The sequence below is a fragment of the Dermacentor silvarum genome, chromosome 8 (assembly GCF_013339745.2).
Source record: "Dermacentor silvarum isolate Dsil-2018 chromosome 8, BIME_Dsil_1.4, whole genome shotgun sequence".
Lineage (NCBI taxonomy): Eukaryota > Metazoa > Arthropoda > Arachnida > Ixodida > Ixodidae > Dermacentor > Dermacentor silvarum.
The window spans coordinates 14,693,674-14,715,067 of record NC_051161.1 but is presented as its reverse complement, the minus strand read 5'-3'; the positions used below and the strand labels follow the sequence as shown (position 1 = coordinate 14,715,067).

General features: G+C 45.3%; 1 protein-coding gene across 1 annotated transcript in view; it reads left to right on the top strand.

Annotated features, from left to right (window-relative positions):
- The window catches only part of LOC119461957 (inositol 1,4,5-trisphosphate receptor type 1-like), a gene marked incomplete at its 5' end in the record, with an annotated part of 266,368 nt that overhangs the window by 60,561 nt on the left and 184,413 nt on the right, over positions 1–21,394 (top strand). The window contains 8 exons of the mRNA XM_049672350.1: positions 1,783–1,830; positions 5,281–5,604; positions 6,133–6,334; positions 9,511–9,636; positions 14,300–14,433; positions 16,046–16,246; positions 16,558–16,668; positions 20,725–21,093. Of these exons, the coding sequence (XP_049528307.1) occupies positions 1,783–1,830; positions 5,281–5,604; positions 6,133–6,334; positions 9,511–9,636; positions 14,300–14,433; positions 16,046–16,246; positions 16,558–16,668; positions 20,725–21,093 (1,515 nt within the window). The remainder of the gene's footprint in view (positions 1–1,782; positions 1,831–5,280; positions 5,605–6,132; positions 6,335–9,510; positions 9,637–14,299; positions 14,434–16,045; positions 16,247–16,557; positions 16,669–20,724; positions 21,094–21,394) is intronic.

Below are 21,394 nucleotides of genomic sequence, written 5' to 3'. Positions count from 1 at the left end.
TCCAGCACAAATGATTAGGACTCCATAGCTACACAGGCAGAGAAAATCACTAGTGCTCCCGGACCATGCTAAAATATTACTAACAGTTGAATGGCAAAGTGAGTTCAAGCACGTCTATTAAATCACTGGAAACAATATAGAAAACCTGGACAACTGGGACAATCTGTAATTTTCTGGGACACCCAATGTAAATCTGGAGCATTTCTGGACAACAGATTTGCTGAAATCTAGGTGCAAGCAGTTTGGTAGATGCATGTACGTAACTGACACTAACATTGGGACATTTTTTGAAACTGAGACGAGTCCCGGAAATCCCAACTCTAGTTATATGACTAAATTATGTTGGCTACTGTTGACATATTTGTGCATTATTTGTCGTGGTCATTTATTCTGTTTGTGCTTTGAGGAGAGCGGTTATGTTTACATTAACCAGACTTTGCAGCTATGCTTGTAAGTTGCCACACAGGCACCAACTTAGTATTGTCTTTTGTCATTGCTTCCAGTAGTAAATCACCACTAATGCAAAATCATCCACACCAGTCCGCAAAAAAATGTGATGTAACCTTGTTACAGTTATTTAACTTCAGCACATTGTTCTTAGAATGATTTGAAATGCATTGAACAGGGGGCTGGTCACTTCAAACTATAGTTGAGCTCATTTCTAGCTTTAGGAATTAGAAGTTGGTGTATTTGAATTTTAAGTTGGAGCCTTTGATTACTATCTCTTGCAAAGCTTGATGGCCATTGTATTTAATACTGCTGTATCACAGGTAATCCCATATTTTCTGATTGGAGCTGGAATTGAAGCCTTGTACTATCCTGATTTTGGGCAAAGATTTCACCTGTACCATATTGACAGATAGTGCAAGATGTCACCAGTCTTCAACTTCATGTTCTGCTATGTGGCCTTCAGTCTGTTCTTCATCATTGTGCTCTACAGCCGCTGCCTCTCCGTAAATTGTGTGCAGTTACGCTTTTTAATTTTCTTCCCTGTGCTACTGCATTGATTCTTGCCTTGACTTCCAAATGAGCCACTGTTGCCTCTTTGCATACCAAGTGTCGCACAGCTGTCGGGGCATGTCAAGATAACACATAATCTTGTAGCTTGTACCGTAGTGCAGTTTTATGCATAATGTACTTGACTGTTTCACGTAGCACCACTATTGTTAATTTTATTTATATATGTTTTTGCTACACTATTATTTAAGTGCAAAGTGTGCTCCGTGAGTCAAACTTGGAACTGAGCGAGCCAATGCTTCAAACAGGGACTCTTGAGGAAGTACATACCATGGTGGTTCAGTGGCTATGGCATTGACAGCAACCACATTACAATAGGAGCAGAATGCAAGACTGCTTTTGTATCATGCTTTTGGTACACGCTATAAAACTACAAGAGCTGCCCGCTTCATATCGTGCCTCTCATAGCTCTTCTGTTGCTTTGCAACGTTAAATCCAATGACACTCTCAGTCCTTGGACAATGTCAGACAATTTGTGCTGCACTTGGTATACAAGCACTGGTTCATGCACTCCTCATAACCAGGAGCATTGCCATCTTTTGCGAAGCTCCTTTTTCTCATTGCTGTGCTCTTATGGTGCGGGTGGTTTCTGTTGCTTGGCCCGTTGTTGCCCCTCCCCTTGTGGTGGGTCTCCTTTGAGTGAATGGGGAGGGGGAGTCGTCTCCCTTTGCTGGGAGTGAACTGCCCCCCTCCTGTGCTCACGCTGCACTAACCGCCTCAGCTCTCTGTCTTCCTGTGCTGCTGCCACCTGTGGACTGCCATCAGGTTGATGCCAACTTGCTCACTCAGAGAGAAATCTGTGACCTCGCACGGGTGAGGCTCTTTTGTTATTTTTCCTCTTTCTGCCTTCATGTCCCTATGGATCTACTGGTGCTTTTTGTGCCATTATTGTCTCTGTTGGCAGTGTTGTTGTTCCCGTAGAATGTGCTGTGGATAACATGCTACTGTCCTCTGGTCACCTTGCAAATTGCTGCATAGAAAGCTAAGAGCAGCTGGATCAGGTTTTTCGTCATGGTCATGTACCTCAATGAGAAAAGCTATAAGTAATTCTGTATTCTGGATATATATATATATAAGAAGCCAACAAACAATGACACCAAGGACAGCTTAGGGGATATTACTTGTAATTCCTAATTGAAATAAAGAAATGATAAATAAATGGAAATAAAAGTGGATGAAAGATCAACTTGCCACAGGTGGGATACGAACCCACGTCTTCGCATTACACGTGCTCTCGCCAATTGAGCTACCTTGGTGCCATTTTGCTATCCACTTTCTGGGGTATTTATGTTTATCTACTAGAAGTAAACCTGGGAGTGCTAGCCAGGGCCACACCTCACAGCCTTGACGGCGGATATGGAACATCCTTTTTTGTCGCAGGTGTCATGTGTACGTGAACTTTTTGAGTGATGGCAACTAGACAATAAGCCCACACATGCTACCTGAAGGCATAAAACTGCTGGATTCGAGACCCTCACTATGTAATGAATGAGAAGAAAGGACACTGAAGAGCCTGATTTTTATTAGTCATATCATAAGAAGCCAACAAACAATGACACCAAGGACAGCATAGGGGAAATTACTTGTAGTTCCTAATTGAATCAAAGAAACGATAAATAAATAGAAATGAAAGTGGAGGAAAAACAACTGGCCGCAAGTGGAGTACGAACCCACGTCTTCACATTACGTGTGCGATGCTCTCACCTGTTGAGCTACCGCGGCATCGTTTTAATATATACAGTATATACAGTGGAAACCCATTGGTAGATGCCCCTGGCTGCTACATTGCATTCTTGCATTCCCCACCTTAAATTCATTGACTGCTATGTATTATGTTCCCATTGGATATGTTGCAATGTTGTAGTGTTTTCACATCTTATGTTGCATTTGAATGAAGCAGTCACGTAAATTTAGCTGTGCAGATGCGAATTTGCTCTCACACGATGTTATCAAGACGACAAATGTATACTCGCTGTTCAGCTTGTCAAGCCCTTCCCGTGGGCCCCACCTCGAAATGCCAGAGATACGTGAACGTAGGTCCCAATAAGGGTGTCTCGGCACGGTTGTAGCTGTTGGAGGTTTCCTAAAGTCAGCTTTGCCGCAAAACAGTGGGGTAATGCAGTGAAGCATATTAAGAGTGGGAGGGGACCATTGTCGTGGAACATAGTAGGTGTCCCTTAATTACACATGCGCGCGTGCACACGCTGTCTCTGATCACAGTACGAGTGCCAAGACGTCTAATAACTTCACTGGCAGCCATTCAGAGCTGTTTCTGATGTTGCTGTGACGATTTGTGGCCTTACTTGTTAGTTTTTCTCGGCTCTTGTGTTTTCTTTTTTTGCGATCCCTTGGAAAACATATCAACGAGGTTCTGCTGCATGAGTGTGAGTGAGTGAGTGATTTCTTTTTTTTTTTGTAAGCCTTTGATGTTCTGATATTGTGCTTGAAAGGCAGCGTAATGAAATATTCTCGAGCCCAGCAGTTTGCATGAGTTGCATGAACAAGCTCTTTAATTCTACACCTCAAAAATCAAAGTATACGAAATAGAAAGCTCAATCTGCTCTGTGTAATTGAGACTTCTCCATTCCATGGTAGTTTTTGGGTTAGATGAATATATTTTTGCATAAGTTTGAAGTTGCACATGTTCCCTGATCTGTCTCCTTGAAACTGCCTGGGATGTTACTTTGAACTCGGTGAGGTTCTGTGAGGTATGCAATATTGGTTCAGATTATCTTAATGCTGAATTAAAGGGTGTGTAAAATCTCAAACTGCGTTTTATTTCTATATATAACTCTTAATGGTGGTATCCCACATGGATATCTCACCATGGATATCTCATTCTTCAATTTCAATCAATTCTTGCCATTCTAGATCTTTACTGAATATCTGAACATACTTGCAGTACAATGGCACCTTGGCCAATAACCACAGTTTAGTTGAAATTCATTAAAAAATTACAAATGTATAAGTAATGTAAATACCAAGTTGAATTAGTATGGCACGATGCCTGAATTTCTTGAGACTACAGTAAGTAATTAATTACATTGCCTTTTATTGCAACCAGTTCATAACATGTGTCACATGTAGTGCAGTTTAGGAAATGAACCCCATGGCTGTGTATGTCACAGAACCTCAAGGTGGTCGTCATGTGGTACTATACACCACTGACGCGTGCTCCCACACCATGAATGTGTCGCAGAAAGCTGAGCCCACTTAGCAATCAGCGAGGTGAGAGGGAGGCCCTGCACCACATTGTCACATTGTAGTAGTAACAGTGAAGAACCATACACACTGGTAGAACTCTGAGTTAAGGTTCTAGCTCTATATTGGGTGAGCTTGTGCTCAGGGAGACAAGCAACACAGGAATCACAATGATAGTGGTAAGCGCAGTTGTTGGTCATCGAAGCTGAACTTGCGAGTCAAGTTTGCTCCCTTCTTTTATAGGTATCACTGTACATTCCAGAGTAACCGCTGGTGCTTGCTTACGTTTAAGAATGTGCAACACTATTTGAACTATGTGCGCAATCTAATGAGGCCAGTCTCTTTCACTGTAGGACAGGCAAGAACATTAAAAAAATTTTGGATATTGTAGGCATGTCTTGCGTCGAGCAATAACTTGATAGCAGTGATAAGCTAGTGAAAAATGGTTACCGGAAAATGCAAACCATTACACGTGACAATATTTCATGGAAACTTGAAGTGGTGTACCGTGACTTCTCCAGCTAAACAAACCACTGGCTGATTTCGGCTCAAGTTTCACAAAAGGCGGCATTTTGCAGTGGGTTCAGTTTAAGACCACATTTGCGAGTACTATTTGCCTTTTTCATTCACAGTAAAGCTGTAGTGTGCATTGTCTGTGGCTGCACCACTAAAAACATTTTATTTCGGTGCAACATAGTGGTGACAAATGGTGCTACCATTCCATGATGTTAGATACGAGTGCTGTAGCTGCATCTCAGAACTCTCCTGTAAACTCTAAATTCCAGGTCTTAAATGGTGCACATACTTTATCTGAACCTCACTGTTGGTAAGTTTTGGCGTAGTGAATTTGAGAATCGTGTGACTGCTAAATATTTTAGAAAAGGAGGGCATGGTATAATCAGAATGATCCTGTGTGACGCAACTGATCAAAGCAGAGCTTGCATTCAATTTATTTCCTGATCTGGCATCTGTGACTTTCACAGCAGTACATGGAACCTCTAACACGGCATTTAGGCAGTTTGGAGGTTGAACTATTTTACCAGCTCAGATCGTGTTGTGCAGGGTGAAGCACTGCGGCAGAGCCTTCTTGTGCGTTATTTGGGCACACCACCCAAGCAGCCACAGCCCAAGCGTGGCTCAACGGAAGGCTCACAGCCACAGCAGCAACAGCAGCAGCAGCAACTGCAACAGCAGCAGTCACCTCAGCCCCAAACACCCCTTGGTCGTCCACCGAGCCCGCTGTCTGAAGTCCAGTGCCAGCTTGATCGCGAGGGGGCCTCGGATCTTGTTGTGGAGCTGATTATGATGAGCCCCAGCCTGGCCATCTTCCTTGAGAGTGTCGAGCTTGGTATCGCACTCCTGCGTGGTGGAAACCCTGTCATACAGGTAGGATTGTTGTGCCTTTTGCGGTGGTGCTTATTCTTATGGGCGACAAACAATGAACACTGTAATTGTGGAAAGTGGGAGCTAGCTGGGTTTATTTAGGACTTGCCTACATGCGGTTGTGCATTGTTTGGGGTGTGCTTACCGAGCTATGGGCTGTAATTATGTGAGCCAATAAAAAAGAATAAGCAGTTGTGGGAGTCAAAAGAATAAACAGTTGGGGGAGTCCAGAAGAAGAGACACATGTAAAGGTGTAACTTAAGTCATCACCTGCCTGAAGTGAGCTATGGCAGAGGATGCTAAGAGCACATTTCGGAAAGATTGGCTTGGTGCATTGTGCTACTTTCACACAGGTGTGTGACACTACCTCCAAACACCTTCTTTAACAGTGCCCTTGCTGGGATCAGAACAACACTTCCTACACAGCTTTCAGTCGATGTGGATGTCTGTGTTCCTGCTCTGATGTGTTCTTTCAAGGTTTTCTGGCCATGCACTAATTCAATGTGCTGTTTTTTTTGTATTTAATTGCAGAGGTCCATGCATGCGAAGTTAACTACTGGAAACAATGCAGAGAAGTTCTTTAAGGTATTTTTTGACAAAATGAAGGCAGCACAGCAGGAGATAAAGTCTACAGTCACTGTCAGCACGTCCGACATGGCTGCCCGAGCGACCTCTGAAGAGAAAGACCTGCTGCGCAAGGACAACCTCCGGGAATCACGCAGCCGCTCTCGAGGTTTGTGGCACAGTACACTGCTGTCCGCACTCAGCTGAAACCTAAGGTGATTGTTAATGTAGGAACCCTGGTGTGAGCATGACTTTTAAGAATGGTAAAATGTACCAAACTGATTTATGTATCCCTTTGCCTTTTTTGAACTCTGCTTTTTAGAAAGGCTCACAATTCATTATGTTTCATGCTTTTCTTATAGCTGCCTCTTTAGATGGCTTGGAGGCAAATCGGCACTACTGTACAACTCGCATTATGGTTGCCGAAGTGGCTACATTCCCTTCTTTATTGTTTTCTTACCTTTTAGATTAGTTTCCATGATGACATTATTTCTTCTTGGGGAAATAATTTCTTATGATCTCATTGAATGCAAGAAGAAAATTAGTTTCAGCGTTAACTTAGGTTGTATAAAATTTTAAGACATATATTGTTTTGCATTAAATTTTTTACAACTTTCTTTGGGTCTCCATCCTTATTGGACATTCATGTTGTGGGTAGCTCTCATTTTTATATGTCATTTTTAGTTTGACTGTGTAAAAGGTTCTCACTGAAATAAAATAGAGGTTTGTGATTAGTGATGTCTTCATGTGAATGCATACACACAAGAGATTACCTTCATTATTGAATAGAACACTGAACATTTTTCTTCATAAGATGGAGGCGCAGAATATACAGTTAAACCTCAATATAACGAAGTTGGTAAAATTGGCAATGTGCTTCGTTACATTGAAATTTTGTTTTATTGAAATTCAATCTTTTTGCAAATAAGTATAGTCCCCCATGGATTTTCCTTCACGGAAGGGGTCGCAAAATGTTTTGAGATATCGGGCAATCGAAAAAAGCCAACTTTAATGAAAAAAAAAATTTTTTTTTAAATTTGAGAGTCAGTAATGAAAGATACGGTTTTATACCGTATTGACGATATGTTCACATTGGCGGTATGAAGCGAAGCCAGCCACGCTTTCGTGTACACTCCGCCCCTGCAGCTAATAGCGTCGGCAGTGGGGAGCGAATGCTTTGTCTGCCTCTGAATTTAATGTGTAGTGGCGCGACTATCGCCTCCAGAGCCGGTGTAGAAGACGGGCTCACATGCAGGTAGCGCGAAAAAAAGAACACGCTAGCGCACTCAAGCTGCGTAGCCTGCGGTATCTGCCGCACCCGAGATCCCGTGGCACCATGGCTGGCCGCTCTAAATAAACTGTGGCCACGGTGGCTACCTCTTCACGCCGCCTCCCACAAATTGGGGACACTGGACGACTGAGCCCAGCCATGCCAGGCTCAATGCAGCGACTCTACCAAGGCGAGAGTGACGTGGCCTCACGTGGTCCAGCAGACGTTCTGCGGTTGTAGGGTGTCCCGGAATCCTACATCGACATGCCAGACATCTGGTTCATCCAGCTGGACAGCTACTTCTGTATCAGCAAGGTTCCAGGCTCCGGCTGCGTTGCAGGCTCCGGCTGCCACCGTCTGGACCCGACTTCTACTAGGACTTGTGGGCAGCCGTCCTTGCTCACTACGCCACCTCGAGCGCTCAGTCACAACAGCTCTCACCATTTGAATTGTGTCATTCTGCGTCTTGTTGTCCCACATCACCTGCGTCCACCCGTGCCGATCGTCAGCACATGGCAGCCCCAGGATCAAACCTCTACTCGGTCCGTGAGTATCCTTCTCATCTCAATGGCAGCTGCGCGGCGACCCTTTCCAAGGAATTCACTGGGCCAAACACAGACGCGTTCGACTATTCTACGGCCCGCTGCTCTCCTTCCTTGGGTGTTCCTGCAAGCTATCCGCTTTCCGTTCCGGGGCACCTCACTCATTACCGATTCAGAGGCTCTCCCAAAGGCTCTACTAAGTGCAAATTTCACTCTCACAGGCATGGCGACACCTCACGCACAGCCTTCGCGATGCCTTCAGCGACCACCTGATGCTATCCGCATTTGAGATTTTACCACAAGCAGCAGCAGGCGAGCCTTCCGATGTTCTGTGCTTGCACCTTCTGCGGATGCATGGCCTACCGAAGTTTTGAAGGAGCAGCTCTGCCATCTGGTTTTTTCAGCTCGAGAATCACTTCCATGTCAACAATGTGAGTGACCAACACTTGCGCTTTCTCCATGCAAGTCACGAGCTGCCAGACAGTCTTCTTTCCCAGCTTCGACTTCTAGCAGGCTCGGGAATCTACGAGAACCTGCGGCAGGCAGTGATTTCGCACTACGGCATCACTGTGGCTGCCCCTCACTCACAACCTATGCTGCCGGTGCTGCCAGGTAAATCTCTCTCGGATTGCGTGACCCAAATACTACCAACGACGACAGCATCTGCTTTCCATATCCCCTCTGATGAAAGCTCTGCCAAATTACGCAACAAACGAGCAGCGGCCGGACTGACCATGCCATCTCGAGACCAAGGTCTTACTGGTCGTCACAATACACCACCCTGCACAACCGTACCTGCACCTGAAATATTGACTCGGCATGAATCAGCAAGGCACAGTGACACTCGCCGTTCTGCGCCACTGCCATCGTTGCATGCTGTTCGATGACATCGTCTTCAGCGTTGTTCCCCTCAATGGCCTGATCTCTTCCATGTGCCAAGAACTGGCCGATACGCCTCAAATCTGCTTGCCGAGCTGCACTGCACTGGGCGCGCAGACGTTGACAACGCAAGACGGCGTCCTCAACGCACAAGACATTTTTGAAGGCGTGTTTCACGTGTGGACACCATGATCACAAAATTAGTCGTCAATGATGCCACTTGCGATGAAATGTGCTGGTGCTGACATCGTAAGGAAGTGATGAAGCGTGGTATCAAGAGTGGAAGCCGCCATAATAGTCTGATAACACTGACTTTCTTTGCCGATCGCTTCTACTATGTAAGCGGGGGAGGTCGATGAGAAATTCAGCACGGTGGCCCATGTCAAGTTGCTTCTCTGATATCCCTTGCAGAGATCTCTGCCATGGGAATGCCCTTTAAACATGGCTCCACCAAGTATTAGTCGGAAACAACAGAACTAATTATATTAATTCCACAGCTCGTAATGAATTCAGACACGGTAGCGCCGTGAAAAGGACAATAATTGATGTTACCTCGTCTTTTACTTCATTTTCAACAGTTGCAACTCTGTGTATAATATACTGCTACGTATATGCGTTGTCTGAAATCTATTGTGTTTTTTATTACTCTTGCAGGAGGAAAGGGGAGCCTGATGGTGTCTGATGAGCTGCGTGCCCAGTTGGAGGATGCTGCACAGGTCACAGGAAAAGCTTATGCCCATGTGCGGTCTACAGTGGGTGGTCTCAGTAGCGACACCGGTGGTGAGCATGTTTTCTGTGTAGAGAGAGAAAAGAATCCCTGCTCTTTCATACTTGCACTTGTATAGTCTCACCACTAATATGACATGGGAGATGGCATTGCGAGGCCTCAAAAATTTTCTGAAATAAATTATTACACTTGTGCCTTAACTTGGCAATAAACACAGCAGCCCCAACCATGTGCTTAGATAAATAAAAGAACGCTGAAGGTACTCGTACAAAAGGAGGTCCGTGCACTATTCATTCATTCTGTCCTTATTTTCTTGCATAACTACATCTCGCTGCCTTTCAATGGCACAGCCGAATGGAGACGGTTCCTTTACCAACCTGGTCTGATGCCCCTCTTGCATAATTTTCTACCATTTTGAATCCTTGATGTGTGAAGTGCACTTGTTTTGAATAAGGCACACTACTGACATTTCATCTCAGTTCAGGTGCTTGATAGCCAAGGTTGGTCATTGACAAAAATCACACACAGTTAAACCTTGATATAACGAAGTCAGTAAAATCGGCAATTCGCTTCGTCATATCAAAATGTCATTATATTGGAATTTGGCCTCTTATGCAATTAAGTACAGTCACTGATAAATTTTTCTTACATGGAAGGGGCCGCAAAATCTTCTAAATTATCGGGCAATTAGGAAAAGCAAGTTTGAATGTGAAAAAAAAAAATCATTTTGTTGCATTTGAGAGTCAGCGAAGAAAGATACGGGTTCATGCCGTGTCGACGAAATCTTCACATCGGTGGTACAAAGGGAAGCCAGCCACGCTTTCGCGTCCATTCCGCCCTGTGATTGGTAGTGTCACCTGCAGCGGGACAACACTATCACAAATAGTGCTTCATTGGTCTCTCGCTTTAACGTGTCTCCGAAACCCAAGATTACGCAACTTCAGTACCAGTCGTGTGGGAAGAGTGCACACATAATGCCATGCCATCTCGGCATGCCCACTCTTTGCACACGCAGCAGATTATCTCTTAAGCGTGGTGCATGGGCTACGTATGTCACACTTTCAAGCTGCTTTCAGGCACACTTTCAAGCTGCAAATCTCAAGAAAAACAAACACAATGCAATTATTCAAATACTGTAACCCCATGGCAATAAAATGTTTGCCTTCAGTGGCCAAAAGGAAAAAGCATTGCCATTCAGGACACTATTGTCAATAAAGTGCAGAAGGTTGGTGACGGCACCCCCAGCAAATCAATGGGGAAAATGGTGAAAGAAGTTGGAGTTGATGAGCATACCGCTGGGCATGTTATTCACGAAAGCATCTGCTTCATGTTTTACGTCATGAAAAGAGGGCAGCTCATGATTGAGAAGACAGCGCATATTTTTGTCATTCGGTTGAAGCACCTGCTTAACAAGCTCAAGAAGTCGAAGAAACAAGAGATGCTCTAGTACTGATTCTCTAGCTCGTTTCAGACAGGATCAAGTGCTGATCATAAAAATGGACACATGGCATTATTTGTAGCACTACAGAAGTTGCCACTGTTTTTAAAATCAAGGTGCTTTTGGAGCCATATAGAGGCTGTCAGTGTACAGGGTGTTTCACGTAACTTGAACCCAACTTCTAAAAAAATGTGACAAGCCTTATGTGAATAAGACCAACTGCATGCTGTTTGCACTGTTTTAGAAGTGCATTCGCAGCGCAAGGAAAAGGCAAAGTATGAAATGGCTACCGTCATTTTAAAAGTTGTTTTCCTGTTTTTATTTTTTTTATTTTTATAAACTAAAGCAGAGGCATCAAGGGTGCCACAGGACATGTGGAAAGGCTGATGAATGAAGTCAAAAGCAACAAATTTTGTGCAATGGCTGCAAAGGTGGCAAAACTCAAGGCACTATGTTGGTGCGGACGGTGTCCCTAGACTACGATTTACTGCCACATGAGGCTTGTGGGGTCTCACACATGTGCTCTTGGGACAAAGGAACGACAACACAGTAGTGCAAACAATCAAAAGGGCAGTTATTGCGCCTTTCATACACTAATGCACACTATCCGAATTACAACCAATAGAACATTCACACGGGCGCGCGACAAATCAAGGAAGTCCGACTCACCGCGACCCGATAGCGAGCGAATACGTTCGCCCCATGCTATGACACCATCGCCTAGTCGTTCATGTGTACAGTCACGCGAACGGTGGCGAGCTCGAACGATCCGCGTTCGTCCATACCGGTGTCCTGATCTAAGCCTCGCGCGACGGTCGCGCGAAGCGGGCCGGCGCACGCGCGAAGCGTCCGTGCGTGTTGGTCGCCGATCCCAAGCCAAAGAGAGCGCGCCTCCGACCTTTTTCTCCCAAGTGACCCCAGCCGTTCGGTGGCGTTAGCATCGCGACACTAGCGCCATCTCTCGCAACGCGCCGCAACCACCGCCGGGCTTAGCTATGCAGAGAAGCCGGACTACAGGAGACATGCGGGGAAAACAACATCAGGGGACGCGTGAGAGTCGCGCATCCCCACAGGCTTCACGCTGTCACGCAATTTCACAGGACATGCAACTCTGCGCCTTCAACCCATTTTCGATCACTCTTTTCAATGTGTCTGCTCTAAGGTCTCTCTGTAACTTCTAGTGCGGACATTTACATCTGTAAAATGGCAATAATATTTGGCAGATTTCGCAGCTTTGGGAAGCACACTTCGGATACGCAGCCTGCGAGAAAAGGCTGGTGACCAACCGTGTGTGCAAGTGACTTGCACTCCAGGCTTTCTAGGCCACCGCAAGAAATTGGCATGTCTTCTTCCCTGATGCTCTAGTGTTTCGAACAGCTGCAGGCGTGGCAGTATTAAAATGATGGCCCAAAAAGAATTCAGAAAGTGCTTGAGAAGTTGGGCACTGTTTGTGGCATGCACACGGCATGCCATTTGTGAAAGAGCTTTGGAGAGTGCCCGTCCATGGTGAGAGCGAATCTGGCAGTGTGTGAAAAAGTGGCCAAAAAGGAAGTGGAAACTAGAAGCCATTCTCATAGAAGAAGATTAATTAGACATGAAATTAGACATGTACCTAAATTTATTCATGTTGTATGCAAACGGTGTAACATATTTCTTCCTATACAGCACTGCATACGAAATATGGAATTGATGTGAAGGTCATGTTCTTTATTGCATTTTTTCATGAAGATAGATGCATGTGTCTTGATGCCGACGAAAATCAGCAGGATTGTTATGTAATTGACGCCATCGACATAGGCGATGTCTAGGGAATGCATAAATAACTTTATATAAGCAGGTGTCTGTATGTGGTGAAAGCATGTAGTAAGTAGATGACCGGCTGCACTTATCGTACAAGTCATCAGTTAATGAGATTAACTGATTTATGTGGACAGAGGGGAAGACTGTGTCCATACTTTCTGCACAACTGGATTGCTATGACATCTTCATACAAAAGCTGTTCTAGTGACACCTAGAAGTTACAGGTCTGTTCCATTTAGCTGTGATTGTATGACTGAAATTTTGGCTTGGCAATTTTCCCTTGTTGGCCATGTAGACCAGCTGTATTGACTCCTGAATTCCATCTAGTTGGGCCAGTAAAGAAAAGTTGTTAGTGATAACAGGATCGAGAACAGAAGAAATGACTCAATACAGTCACGCTTCTTTTTTACTGGTTAGTACGTTCCCGGACAACACAATATTTCGGCTCGAACGTTCAGTACATCGCGAAACTGCAGTTGCATGATATGTTTTCCTGCCAGGAAAATGCGCTAGGCACACGTGATCACAATCGAGAGAAGTAGGCGCCTGCCACGACAGCTTCTCTGCACTACTCGCCCGCCTGTGTCACGTGAAAATGCCAGCATGCACTCAATTCTTTCTTTTAGTACCAGCAAATCTCCTCGTGGGTCTTCGCACGTTGCATTCAGAGCTCTCGCCACCAACCCTATTGCGATAAGCATTTTCACCTACCTGTTTGACAGCGCATGTGGCATAGCGCCACGTGAAGTGTACTGCTTGCTTTTAACAGGTGATAACACAAATGCACCGCCGTTTCCTGCTGCAGGCAGTGTGAAGTGAGTGTCCTGTTTTGCTCTAGCAGCCTTGTTCCAGCGTGGCTCACCAGCTCGATTTCGTTTCAGTTTCCCTTCGCTGTCTTAAAACACTATGCAATAGGAAAACAACAAAGTGTTTCTTGGGTTGCTCGGGCCCCAACAGCTCGAAACGCGTCGGCATCTCGTGCCGCAACGCTTCTGGCCGAGTGGGCACATCAGAACTTCCTGCCAACATACCCCACCCGAAGAAGCTGCTGAACCAGGCTGAATTCAAGGAGTGCAAACGTAAGCTTGTTGAAGCCGCAAAAATGACAACGTTCGCCTCGGGCCGCTCAGGCCCCACCAGCTTGGGGCGCTTCTGGCCTCTCGTGCTGCAATGCTTCGCATTACGTAGATGTCAGCTGCAGTGGAATCTACGAAACTTTTTAGTAACCTTGGATTGTGCGTTTTTCAAGTTAGTATGTTTATGCTCACATTTTTTCCAAAATGTATGAACGAGGTTCTACTGTATATGGTAGTATTCTTGCATACAAGAAGAGTTTGTCCATCTATGGAGTGTGAATGTTTTATAAGTTACAGATATCTTATGCCTACTATTGCATTCTTTCAGTGCAACCCACATATGTAGTTGATTCTGGGTGCAGTGTCTACATGCAGTCGTATGGTGCACTTCTATTTGAGCAGGCGGCAGCCCTTTGTCCCCAAGTGAGGAAAATGAACGGCCCCAAGAGCCACGCCTGGCACCCGAGGTGTTGGTCATGCAGCCAGTGTTGCGTTTTCTTCAGCTGCTGTGCGAGAACCACAACCGAAGTCTGCAGGCATGTCCGCTTTGTTTGACTCTATTGCACAAGCGGGCAGTCCTTGTTGCTAGTTATAAGATTCTGGTGGCTCAAACTTTGCTAAATTGCTCACATATTTGGTTGTGAAACACAACCTTGTACAGAAGGCCAGTTTTATGAAAGTCTGTTGTTGCTTGGTTTGTTCATTTTGTTGCTTGGTTTGTTCAATTATGCATTTTGTTCATGTTTTGAACTTGAGAGGGCATTTTTGTGTGCCACTGATGTGAACCTAATTGACCTAAATAAAGCATGCTGACAATTGACTGAATTATTGTTTTAGCAAACAAAGAATGGCTTTTTGGCTGACTTGGCACCAGGAAGAGGGCAAGAAGCTTGTGGCACAGTTAATGCTAAAATGGGGTCATTTGAGCACATAAAATGAGTCTTAATCATTCAGCCATGATACCAGCATTTTTCCATTCTGCAAATTCTGGATGTTGTATGCAGTATGTCATAGGTTGATGACAGTCTCTCAAGCTTTTTGATTAACGTTGCCCTTTTTGCCAAGGAAAAAAAAAAAGAAAAAGAAATACGGCAAATGGGAAGTGCGGGGGGGGGCTTGTTATTTGGAAAGTACTGTATGCAAAAAATAGATACAAAATGAAAATTAAAGAAAGTTACAATACACCGAGTACAAACTTTGCATGATTTAAATTTAATAAAATGGTTTATGTAATATTTGCCACACTTTCGATGTCTCTAAGACCAGCAATTAAAGCCAATAGCCTGCTGAGCATCATTTCCATAGCCCAGGGTTGTGTGAGGGCAGGAGATCAAACAATGTTAATTCATTTGCCTATGTGGCTCAAACTGGTCGTGCCAGCTGATGCTGTAAGTGCCAACAGTGGGTGGTTGCCAAGAAGATGTACCGGAGAGAAACATAGCATGCACTTAGACTCATAGTAGAAAGCTCAGAAAGAAAGAAACGATAGACAGTTGAGTCCGGCAACTTCTGCCAACATGCCAATAAAAAGTTTAGTTAAAATAAATTAATTCTGGGGCTTTACGTGCCAGAACCATAGTCTGATGATGAGGCATGCCGTAGTGGGGGACTCCGGTATAATTTTGGCCACCTGGGGTTCCCTTTTCAACGACTTGGGGTTCTCGTAATGTGGCCTACTCGCAGCATCCACACAAGTTTTCATAAAGTCAAGCTGGCTGAAGTGTGCCAATAAAGTAGGAATAGAAGTTGCAGAGAAATGCGAGCCACATTAGATACTCTTTACCTGAGCAAAGAGGACCTGTAGCTTCTTTGAGAAAAAAAAGTTTTGTCTGCATTGAAGCTTGTCACAAAATATTTACAAAATGTGTGTTGCAAATATGTTGGAACCATGTGTTTAAATCATGGGAAGTTACTCAGAAAGAATTTCATTGCAATGATAGAAATAACAAGGCAGTTTGCTGCAATCAAACAAAAGGTTCAAGAAATACATCAAGTGCATACACTGTGTCATAATTTTTTCACTGTGAAGCTTTGCTCATTTTTATTTGCTTTGATTAGTTTGTTGATGGTGTTAATTAAATTTTTTTTTTACCTGCATGAACTTATTGCTTTTCATCCTCCAACACTGACTGCCTTGCTTATGCGCAGGATTTCTTGCGCAACCAATGCAACAAGAACAACTACAACCTGGTATCAGAGACGCTGTTGTTTCTGGACTGCATTTGTGGCAGCACCACGGGTGGCTTGGGCCTGCTTGGTCTCTACATCAATGAACATAATGTGGATCTTGTCAATCAGACCCTTGAGACTCTGACAGAATATTGCCAGGGTCCCTGCCATGAAAACCAGGTGATTTGTCAGAAGCTGAACTTGCAGTGCCAATAGAACTCTTAAAAGCTTGATGTTTCTTTTCATATATCAAGCACTGCATTTGCTCACAATTATGTTACATTCGGCTTTGTATGAAAAATTTCTTGAGCTGAATAAATTGCAAAAATGTCAGATGCATTCACCTTTTGCGAGGTACTTCAACAGCTGCACAGATTACTGAGGTGCATATATTTGAGTGGCTGCCTTTCTTCCTAATCTCTGGCCCGGTTGAATTATGTACACGTGCACTCGTCACTGTTGCTCACAAAATCATTTTTTTTGTTTTTTAGAACTGCATTGCCATGCATGAAAGCAATGGAATTGACATCATCATTGCTCTGGTTCTAAATGACATCAACCCACTTGGAAAAAAGCGCATGGATCTTGTCCTAGAACTGAAGGTAGTACATCTCCTGCCTTTATGTTGTTCTGCAATCCTTTAGAACTCTTAGAGTTATATATAGCTCCAAAGTGCATTTACTACTTTTCTTTTAGTGCACTAATTTCTACGAGAACTAAGAGAACTAATTTCTAAGAACAATAATGTTAGTCTTATTGCATTCCTTGAATCATACAGAAGCCATTGATACCTATACATAACAAAATCTAAGGAACAATTATTTTGCAAATATTTGCAAAAGATGATGAAAGGAAGCTCGCATAATAAAGTTTGAACCAAAGAAGATAAACAAAAACGGACATTATATTCTAAATAAGCACATGACATTACGTATATGTACAAGTTTTCAGTGCTATACCTCGAAAAATAAAGATTTAAAAGATTTTTGGTCTAGGACCCACATCCCCCTTAAAATGTTTATTAATTTCTTCCTATGCTTATGAACTCATTAAAATACCCAGTCAAAATCTGAGCAATATCGATTGAAGTAGAACTGTAGTTTGTGTGCTGCCCTATAGAACAGACACAGGAGAAGAAAGGCTACTTGAATGTCAGTAAAAATAAGAAGTCTCTCTGGATTGTTATTGTGAACTGTTATGCCAAGGAGCAAGACGTGCAGCTTGAGTCTTGTGGTAACCCTCACGGTGAGAGATTAATGCAGGGAGAACTTGAACTATATGTCTGTGTGTAGTTGAAATGAATACTTTCTCCTTGGGCATAAGATTACTGGCATATAAATAATAAAGAGAGCTTATTTTTGTGTAGTGGTGTCAAACAGGAGGAACAGTAGGCACGTGAGACAGTGACATAGAGAGATAATGCTGCTTTGTCCTGACTATTGTTTAGTACACAAAAGCCATTGATGTGTGCTTCTCCATCTTGTTGTACCAATGTTATAAGTGTACAACTCTTGCGATAAAGTAGGAATGATAGTGTGTGAAGTCTAAAGGTGTCTTTTTGTTTGTCTGAACTAGGTTTCTCATTTTTGGAAACAAGAATTGAAATCTTGGATTATGTTATTTATGCTGTGTGGCTCTAGTAGAATTCAGTGGCTGTAGATCGTACCTGTTAACGGAGCCGCTTTGGTTGCTCTTGACGTCCTGTAACCACATTGCAGCTTGATTGTTCTGTCAGCATAGTTTGAGGATAGCAAGTTCTTGAAATGGGTGCTGCCAACAATCTCTCTAAAGTTATTTTGTCCTGATTAGTATGCGAACTATTGAACATTTCACATCGCCATAAAAAAATGTTTTCACCTGAAAGGCGAAGCATTGATTGTGATGACAAATTATTAGACCGCTATAGAAGTAAGGATAATAGCTTTATTAGCCATATAAACTTGTAAACATTTGCTTACTCACTAAATTAAAAAGTGTGCTGTCACGTGCGCACAGGCAAGCATGAACACATCTCACTCGAAGACCACGGACACTCATTGTCAAAACAGTGGCATGAGGAAGAGCAGCAGCAGCAGAATGCAAATCAAGGAGCGAGAACACAGTGCACACGAATCCATCAGCCTTCGGTGTGCTTTGAATCTGTACGCACCGCAGATCGCTTTCAAGATAGGGTCCGCGCCATAGGCAGCCGCCACCAGAGTTGACCCCCCCCCCCCCCTTCCCTGTTGCCTTGCGCACATTGGAAGAGACCACGCTTCCTCCCCACCTTTGTCCCTTGCGTGCGCGAGATTGAGCCACCATCCATGTCAGCTACCCTTGCACGCTTTGTGGGGGTCTGGCATCTCACATGAGTACCGACCATGGCAGGTTCAGGCTTAGCAAGCCACAGGGTCGTGTCAGCCATCGCTTTTCGTAATCGAGCACGCCGCTGCACGTGTGCTCAGGCTGCAAAAGGGGGTGGGGGAGGCACTGACTGCTGCGCACGCAAGAAAACACTGTATTGCCCTAATTTAAATGAAACAGTTTATTTGTCTCCGGCGACACCCAACACTGTACAAACGCGCCCGGTCTTGGGCCGGCATGGGAATCGAAGGGGCTCCAGCCCCAAGGGCGAAAAATACAGACAGGAGCGCCACTAGAACATCGCTGCCGGAGGATGGCTCACTGCGACACACTGCTAAGGAAAGTCGCCACGGCTTTGTGGCTTGCTCTCGCAGTCGCCAGTGGGCCCACTCGCAAGAGCTCGGGCAATCTCCATCGGCTCGGGCCTCCAATAAGTGCACCTCAGCTTATTATGAGCTTGCGCGAGCGCAAGGCACCACTCTTTTGCTTAGCATTCGGAAAAGGAGGAACACGAGGTACGTGCTCACCTTAGGTGCAAGGCACTGCGGACGAGCTGAAGCCCGATGCTCAAAGAAAGGGGCCAGTGGGCGAGATGGAAAATGTGTACATACTGAGTGATTTCACACATACTGAGTGACATACTGAGTGATTACTGAGTGAAATGTGAGTACTGAGTGTACACACTGAAGAGGTCTCCCTCGCACTCACTCTGACCATTGCGCCGGTCACGCTGTGGCCGGCAGTGCGAATCGCCACCCCTGCAAACCGGTCCGTGGCAAAGGCCGCCCCTGACAACCGTTGCAAGTGGGAAGCGAGAGGCGTAGGGACGACAGAACAAGTGAATGCTTGCACCAAGACGCCGGGGCGCACCTTCATTCCCGCAGCTTTCACTTAACCCACAGCATATGGCGTGTGGCCGCAATGTTATCACACTTAGATTTTATACAGAAGATCACGGCAACGGCGATGCCGGTGGTGGAAATACGTCTGGAGTGTCCATATACAGTGTAGACGGCTTATAACGTAAGTCGCCGGAGTCGCGAATATCCGCACTATAAGCGGTACCGCACTATAACCAAAGGAACAATTTTCAAGGCCCACACATATGCAAAACATGTGCACCGAGCCGCCACGCGTATGCGACAGTCGAGGAATGCGGCTAGAACGTTTTGCATTCAATTTACAGTCGAATCTCATTAATTCGAACCAAATCATGCGGCGGCGCCTCCGACCGGCATTGCTCCGGCACCGCCATAGAGTAAAAGCTTAGGAGAGACCCCTCAATGTCACGCGCAAACGGAAAAAAAAAAAAAACGAAAGGAAAGAAAAAAAAAAAACACGACGGAAATTTCACCCTCTCTCAAATGGCAAGGTCGCCGATTATGCGTTGCGCCGGAACATGCGTGTACGTGTCGACGTCTCAGCCACGCTACCGTAGCCACGAGTAGAAAATAGCGGTGAACCCTTCTTTCTCCTTTATGCTTCCTTGCACGCTGCGGTTACGGCGCAGAGGGAAGCAGCGGCGCTGTCCCAGGCCGGCCAACGAAACTGCCTACGCCGGCAAACGCCCGCTTCCCGATAACGGCAGAAAACGAAACTTCGGCGAGCTGGCGCCGGGCCGGCTGGAGCGGCGGCGCGTGCACGGAGGCGGGCATGCACGGTGACAGTCGAAAGTGAGGGAGCTACGAGGGAGGGCGAGGGGAGCCACCGAAGCGGCGGAGTTGCCGAGGCGAAATCCCCTTCCCTGCCGCCCTCCTCCCTCACATTCCACGGTCTGCGCGTGCGGCCTTCGCCGTGATGTGCCGGCGCCGCCCACTCCCTGAAGTTTCGTTTACTGTCGTTATCGTGAAGCGAGCGTTGGCAGTTTCGTGGCGCTCGCTCGCTATTCGCGCCGTGATATTTCACGACTCGCACCCACGATTCTGGTTTCAGCCTCACTGGCTGTTCATTCGCACCACGTGCCCTTCTCCTCCACTTCGTCTCTCTTTCTTCCTCGAGCACTCCTTGGGGCGCCCGTTTGAGGGGAGCGTTCGCTGTCTCTGCTGACTTCCGTACTCCCAGGCAGCCGCACTGTAACCGGTGTTTCGTTTCCCGCAACTGCACTATAAGCGATACGTGTATACATGGAGTGCTATGGGAAAATTAACGGGAGTCTGAAAAGACCGCACTATATCCAGTCCTGCACTATAAGCGGTTACGTTATAAGTGGTTTATACTGTAATTGCTATCGCTATAAAACTTGGCTTAGTGACAAGTTGCACCCCTTAACAGAGTGGTGCAGGTATATTACATGCTCTCCTTGTGCCTGCTTTCAGAACAATGCAAGCAAGCTGCTGCTGGCTATCATGGAAAGCCGAGGGGATAGTGAGAACGCCGAGCGCATCCTCTTCAACATGAGCCCCCGGCAGCTAGTGGAGGTGGCATGTAATGCATATCACCAAGACGAGGATGAAGATGAAGATGATGATGATGACGATGATGGTGTTGGGGACAACCGGGGCACGGGTGGAGGAGACGGGGTGGGTGTGTCTCCGAAGGAAGTGGGCCACAACATCTACATCTTATGCCACCAGCTAGCCCAGCACAACCGAGACCTGGCCGGTCTGCTGAAACCTCATGAGAGCTCTGATTGCAAGACAGCCCAGGCCCTGCAGTACTATGCTTCCCACACGGCACAGATTGAGGTGCAGTATTTGAGTTGAACATTGATTGATTAAATTTTGTGACTGTGAAGAATGCCATAGTTGTGATTTCCATACATGTAGTACCTTTTCAATCACTTGGCAAAACAGTCTAAAATTTCAGTATGTGAGCGTTTTTGGCATTCCACTGCGCTCGCAGTGTGGCTCCCATGTATGTGCATTACATGCATGATACTGAAGCGCTATGGTGGGCTATATTGGAGGATGCTTGATGCTTTTGAGTCTTGCCTCATTTGCAAAATTGTATGGTGTGTGGTATTAGTGACTAGAGGCAGAAAAAGCT